This window comes from Colobus angolensis, unplaced genomic scaffold (genome assembly GCF_000951035.1).
Source record: "Colobus angolensis palliatus isolate OR3802 unplaced genomic scaffold, Cang.pa_1.0 Scaffold162, whole genome shotgun sequence".
In the NCBI taxonomy this organism is placed as follows: domain Eukaryota; kingdom Metazoa; phylum Chordata; class Mammalia; order Primates; family Cercopithecidae; genus Colobus; species Colobus angolensis.
The window spans coordinates 7,879,309-7,886,393 of record NW_012114733.1 but is presented as its reverse complement, the minus strand read 5'-3'; the positions used below and the strand labels follow the sequence as shown (position 1 = coordinate 7,886,393).

Below are 7,085 nucleotides of genomic sequence, written 5' to 3'. Positions count from 1 at the left end.
GCGCCAACCATGCAGGATTAAGAATTTTAAAAGCTAAGAGATGTGAAGTCTTAGAGTGGTGTTTGACCAATAACAAAAACGATTCAGTTATATCCATGATTCTTAAGATCAATTTGATGTAAATGAAAAAACTGACAATTGAACTGTAAAATGCACTTATTTCCGTGACTCAGAAGAATTAGCCTACATATTCACCACTTTCTAGTGGCCCCCAAACTATTTTTTTTTTTTTGAGATAGAGTTTCACTCTTGTTGCCCAGGCTGGAGTGCAGTGGCACTATCTCAGCTCACTGCAACCTCTACCTCCTGGGTTCAAACAATTCTCCTGCCTCAACCTCCCAAGTAGCTGAGATTACAGGTGTGTGCCACCATGCCTCGCTAGTTTTTGTATTTTTAGCAGAGACGGGGTTTCACCATGTTGACCAGGCTGGTCTTGAACTCCTGACCTGAGGTGATCTGCCTGCCTCAGCCTCCCAAAGTGCTGGGATTACAGGCATGAGCCACCGTGCCTGGCCCAAACTGGTTCTTACAATGTTTCAGAGCTGACTTTAAGGTGAGAACACAACCTTTGTGCTTGACAGCTCAGAACATTTCCCTTAACACCTGTTGTGGTACTTTGCCTCTTACAAACCCTTCTCCCCATAGGAAAACTTTTTTGCTGACTCAGAAATTTGCTTGTTCTGAAAGGAGTTTTAGCTTACAAATAGAAACACTGGCATTAAAGTGGCAGGCAGTAGAAGTGAACTAGACTAAAAATAAATGCCCTTCATGGCCCCAGAAGTGCCAGAACAAATGGACTGAAGGAATTCCAGCAAATAACACCCATATGCTCAAGCAATGAGTAAGGGCATGAGAGAATTAAATGCTTGGCCCCGGTGGCCCCAGCAGTGTGGCAGCATGAGCCTCCGTGCAGGTTGAAGTACACTCTGAGCCTGGTACCAGAGCCACTTGCTCTATATTCTGGGCATGCATGTTGGAGTGGTCCTGCCAGGGTGCTGCTCAGAGCCCCATAGGGAGATTTGTAGTCCATCTGGAAGGCTTGGTATTTACCCAAAGGCCTATGCAGTTTTTTACTGAAGCTTATGTATTGTTCTCCCAAGTCAACCCCTGCAGGGAAAATTAGACAATGGCAGGCTGGCTTCTATATGCATTACAAACCCTGCGTTTCTCTCTAGGACATTGGTCTAGACAAGGAATTTATGAAAAAGATCTCAAAAGCTTAGGCCACAAAAACAAAATAGAGAAATGGGTCTTAATTAAACTAAAAAGCTTCTGCACAGCAAAAGAAGTAATCAACAAAGTGAAGAACAACCTGCCGAATGGGAGGTTGTTCCAACTTCCTCACCCACAGGAGCAGAGATAGTCTAAGTATTAGAGCTGGAAGAAAACCTATACTATACAATTTCTTAATAGAACCCTTTTCAAATTCTTCCAACAAAACCCAACATTCAAAAGAAAGTGTTGGTAGAGGCAGAGGTGGAACACACAGGACATGGCCTTTCCCTCCACTTCACCTGCCCCTTAACCTAAGGCATTCTTGTGAAACCTCATGACTTTGAGGAACCCACTAACAATTGCATTTTACCCCAACTTCTCACCTGTCTGAGCAGAAGTGCCTAGCACTTCTACTTCCAAGGTATTTTTTGAGGTGTCATCGGCTTTAGCTTAGCCCTAAGAATTAAAAGAACCTCGAGTGTAGATGATTTCAAGCTCAACTTGTTCCCTTTATGAAGGTATAATACTGAATTTGAGACTTAACTTTCATTGATGGGAATAGACTGCAGGTCCACAATCCTGTAATCCCCAAAGCTTTGGAAACCAAAAGCTTCTTAACTCATTTGGTGCTTTCAATTCTCCTAGAGCTCTGCACAGCAGCAGTCCCAGCTGAGTCCCAGAGGTGGAAAGGTAGAACCTTTTAAAAACTTGAACAGAAAACTTAACAGTGTTCCAGTCAGTGGCTAAGGGCTCGGCATTCGATTTAGTGTCTGGGCTCACCCTCTCTGTGGGAAGCAGAGAATTAAACAGAACTAGGGAGCACTTTCTGCCCAGTAGCAGTTCCTCAAAACAAAGTGCTTAGGAAACGAAGAGGCATAGCCATAAAGCTTAAGGTCTTTATTTGCCTCTCTTTAAAGAATCCTTTATAAAGCCAGCTTGTCTTCCCACCCCCACCCCAATGTCATTCTTTTAAACAAGCAGGGACATTTTAGTAGCACACTGTACTCCTAATGCCTATTGCTACTTCTCCTTATTGGAGTGTGTGTGTGTGTGTGTGTGTATATGTGTGTGTGGTTGACAGGATAAAACACAGCTTTATGATGATCAGGCAGAAGCTTGAGTAAAGTGGAAATATCTGGGATAAGAAAAGCTAGAAATTAAACTCCTTTTTGGTTTCAGATATTTTCTTAGTAGAAAATGCTGATGCCTGTCCTGAGTCTGCTCAATATAGACTCTTGGAGCAGAGCTGCTAGAATTTTAATAGAATTTATTACTGTCGATAGCTTGTATATTACAACTAAATTCAGAGACCCTCTTTAAGGCACAATAGTAGAGTAAATATCAGCCTTGGGATACTGTATACCCATATTTAATCCCAGACCACTCTGAGTGCCTGTGAAATCTGTAGCTTCAAACTCATTTTTAAGGAGGTTGTCTTCCAGGTGCCTTAACCCTGAGGTGGGAAACTATCATTTGACATTGACCTTTAAGTTCCTATTCACATCTGATTACAAGGTTCCCATTTTGACACTGTAGATATCAATGTCAATGTTTTTGTCTCATTTTGACTTAACCTTTGGTAACTAAAACCTTAAAAAAAAATCAGAGGCTTTCAACCTTTACTGTATCCTGACTCCAACCTGACTGTTCTTTCCAAGTATATTTATACCTATGTTCTCAGACTACAAATCGTTCTTTTTCTGATTACTCAGGGTAGAGTCTTACCACCTTCACAGTCCCCAAAGGTAGTGAGGTTATATAGAACTACAAGACATGTGCCCTCAGCATTGAGAATATTGCAGACATATTAAGAATCCAGTGGCAATGAAGGAAGAGGGGAGAGGCACCAGGTACGTCATATTTGGTTTAGCAGTGTAAAACCGCACAGGTGATGCTTCCTGACACAATCTCTACCCTCCTCTAGCTCCCCTTCTAAATCCCTAGTATATTACAACCCATAAAACATGTGAGGAATGAAAAAGTATTATGAAATGAAGGTAGGAAACCATTCTGCTTTGTAGCTGGGTCCTAGCTTAATTAGACTCATGGGAGCAGAGTGATAGATGCAGTTTTAAAAGCAACATATTTAATATCCAAGGAAGTAACCACACCCATATGGTCATCTTGATTTGGGTCAAATTTTAATCTCCCTGGGAAGAGCCACAAAGCACAGAATGCTCCCAGACAGCAGGGAGTAGCTGACACTAGGGAGACCAACTAGGGTATTGTGCACATAACACAAGAGTTCCAGTCTGTGCTTGTCTCTGTAGTATCAGTTCTTATGCCAGCGTGCCACAGCTGCAAATGCTGAAAGGTGGCAGGAAATCGGAAGGCCTTCTGCTTGGAAACCCTCCCTAAGTAGTCTGCGTGAACTATATGATTCCACTGTTTTTCTCAAATATTTGCAGTATATTTGCTTTAAGCGGCCACATCTGTGCCTTTTATCGTAAAGCAATCACATCCGCCAGAAGGACAGAACTGCTAGTAATAGGAAGCACCTGAACATTAGCTGGCCTGTGCCGGGCAAAAAATCCAACTGTCCCACTTACAAGTCTTAGTTCACACCATTGTGTGAATTAAATATCCATACATTAAGCATAGAAGAACAGATTCAGAGAAATAGAATCTACATCTTCAGCTCCACCTCACTTTTCTTTCTTCTCTTTAAATGACGAATGATCTTCCTTTCCCTCTTAACTATACTTTCTTGTTGCTTTTATCTTGGAGCTGTTTTGTAAACCTGTTTTCCAATTAGACCTCAGTTTCTAAGAGGAGGAATCATGTATTCAGTCTCTATTTCTACCCTATTCTTGTTGCTCCTTCTAAATCTTCTTCACTGTGCTTGTAATAGAAACATCATTAATGGATAATAGTGTGGATGTGGACAAGAAATGCCATTAAAGGATTAGGACTTGGCTGATTATAGCCACACATGTAGTTTCAACAAATGAGAAAAATGAGTCCAGAGGCAGAGATGATGCCCTTTGTGGTCTCTGGGCAATCTGGATTCTTTCTATTTTGGTCTGGTTCCATTTGCCCGAGATCACTATTCCAGCCACTACGCCCAATTTTCAGGTTCCAGAAATGAACAGATGGAAAGAAAATGGATCCTCCGTCCTCTTAAGGACATTTCCTAAAGTTGTATATACCATTTCAGTTTACATTCCATTAGTCAGAATGTAGTCCCTTGGCTGTACCTCAGTAAGAAAGAGGCTGGGAAATCTAGTATTTAGTCTTAGGATGGACCCAGCTAAGAACGCAATTACTGTCAGTCACTGGCTGAAGATTCATCCTACTCTGGCCCTTAGGATGTTACAGCCTGCCGAGTCTGCAGTATCCTTCTTAGAAGGTCCCCATCCATGGGTATTAAGTATCTTAAATCTATAACCAATCCTTGCTTTGCTGAGTATTCCCTTCTTATTCCAGCGAGAAAAGCCAAATGTGAACCCTCCCAATTCCAGTGCACGAATGGTCGCTGTATTACGCTGTTGTGGAAATGTGATGGGGATGAAGACTGTGTTGACGGCAGTGATGAAAAGAACTGTGGTAAGTAAAGACTTTGATGACTTATGCATTTTGTTAAAATATGATGTTAATCTGCAAACGTATTGAGATTCTGAAAATAAAATCACTTCTAACAGTTGCTTTGAAAGAGTCTAAAGAATCTGTACTTTTCTGTGTAAAGGAATAAAATTGAATCTTTGACATGGGGTTATCAACTTGAGAATGGAATAAGGTGATGTGCCATTTAAATGACAGGACTTAATTTATCTTAGATCAGACAAAGGTGGAATAGGAATCTGGGAGAAGGAAGAAGAGGACCAGAAATAGAGACAAACAGAAGATTGCTTAGAAAGGACTGTTTTCCCTTTTTGATTTTCAAATAGCTCTAATCCTAGAAAAGAAGGCAAGCCATGGACATGAGAAAATCCCATAAAGTTTCAGGGGGTTAATTAACCCCTGACATAGAAACTACAAGCCAGCACAGATCAAAGATCAGATAAGGATTCTTTTTTAATTCTCTGCCTACAATAGTTGCTAATTCTAAAGCATTAGCAGAGCGGAAGACATTCTCTCCCCAAGAGAATGGGGATACAGTGTCACATCCATCAATCGGCATCTGTCAAAAGATCACTGTGAGAAATGCCTATGTATGCAATCTATACAACCTCATGTCAAGCCAAAACAGCTGAGAACTGCATGGCAAGATCACATTTAGATACCATGAATACATGCTGAAGTTTGCTCTAGGATCCTTTTGTTCCATGTGGTAAACATTCTGAAACAATATTCTATGTGAATATTGGTGCTAACATTGTCATTTATCTTTTAAAAGATGTTATATAAAGATGTTCACTATACAAGGTAGAAATACAGAAGAAAAGTAGAGACTAAATGTAGGTCTTACCAACTGACACCTTGTTATGCCCTTACCTACTTCTTCATGCATCATTACTAAAAGGCTATACAGTGTACATCATGGCAGACCTTGTTCTACACCTGTTTGCTCTGAGCAGTATCACAGGTGTTTTTATGCCAATGTGTAGAGCAGATCAGCAGCTCCTTTGGAAGCATAAGAAAGTCAATTCTACAGTCTCAGGGAAGAAACTTACATCCAGTCGTAGGACCAAGAATAGTTCCCCTGTGCAACACTTTCCCATCATTTGCATTTTAACACTAAGATTTTAATCTATTCCACAAGACATTGAGTCTCATGCTATTTCTGGGTTACCTAGGTAATTTAGTTCCCTCACTAAATATCTCCCTAGAGAGTCCTCACTCTTGTCAACTATTTTCCCGTTGTAAGTTGCAATTTTTTTTTCTCTATTCTAAACTATATATTTGGCAAAACCCATTGCTTGTTATTAAAAAGCAATTATTCTCTTTATATTACAAAAGTCTTCTTTTACCATCTGACTCAGTAGGAACTAACCTGGGTCAACTTGGGATTTTTCTAAAATAGACTTGTATAAGTACTCTCTACTAGCCACATGGTAGGACAGTTTGGAAAAGAAAAGAAGGTAGATATATATCTAATCAAGATCATTTGAGGTAGGAAAAATTGTATTCTTAGCCACAATTTGTTTCTACTTCCCATGTGTGACAGTACAGAAAGAAAGTGGAAGCATTACAATCAGGGAAGTTCTGAGTGCTTACTTTGTTTCTCCATGGAAGAGGAAAGCTGTAGAATTACTTAAAACTTCCAAAGCTACCTCCTATTTTTGGTCTAATCTCTTAATATGGAACTTGGTTACAATATTTAGCATGGTTCTTTATTTCCAGGATGTCAGTGGGCATAGTCAACTTAACTTTAGATTCTCTAAGCCATGTGCTTCTGTTGGTCTCATTAACTCATTCTTTTAGAGTGTTAGGCTGAGCTAAGTAATCAGCAACCTAAGTACTCTAAATATGTAACTGCTAATTCTCTTCCTCTGTAGCACATCTAAATTTTTACTTGTCTCTCAAGGCCCAGTTCAAATATCCTTTCTTTACCCTCCCAGTCTATGCTCCAGATGAAGACAGATAACCCTACAGCAATTTGTCTCTGTTTATCTTTTGCTCAAACACTGTGGTATACAGCCAATCTTTCACATCCTCATTATGTTTTCTAAGACTTAAAATCATGGGGGCCAGGTGCAGTGGCTCATGCCTGTAATCCCAGCACTTTGGGAGGCCGAGGCGGGTGGATCATGAGATCAGGAGATTGAGACCATCCTGGCTAACACAGTGAAACCCTGTCTCTACTAAAAATACAAAAAAAATTTAGCTGGGCATGGTGTAGCCCCAGCCGGGCACCTGTAGTCCCAGCTACTCGGGAGGCTGGGGGAGGAGAATGGCGTGAACCCAGGAAGGCAGAGCTTGCAGTGAGC

The 7,085-nt window shown here is 40.7% G+C and overlaps 1 protein-coding gene across 1 annotated transcript in view; it reads left to right on the top strand.

Moving 5' to 3' along the window:
• The first annotated feature begins 4,574 nt into the window (after positions 1-4,574).
• The window catches only part of VLDLR (very low density lipoprotein receptor), a 19,458-nt gene continuing 16,947 nt past the window's right edge, over positions 4,575-7,085 (top strand). Inside the window, exon 1 of the mRNA XM_011937361.1 lies at positions 4,575-4,761. Coding sequence (XP_011792751.1) covers positions 4,575-4,761 — 187 coding nt within the window. The remainder of the gene's footprint in view (positions 4,762-7,085) is intronic.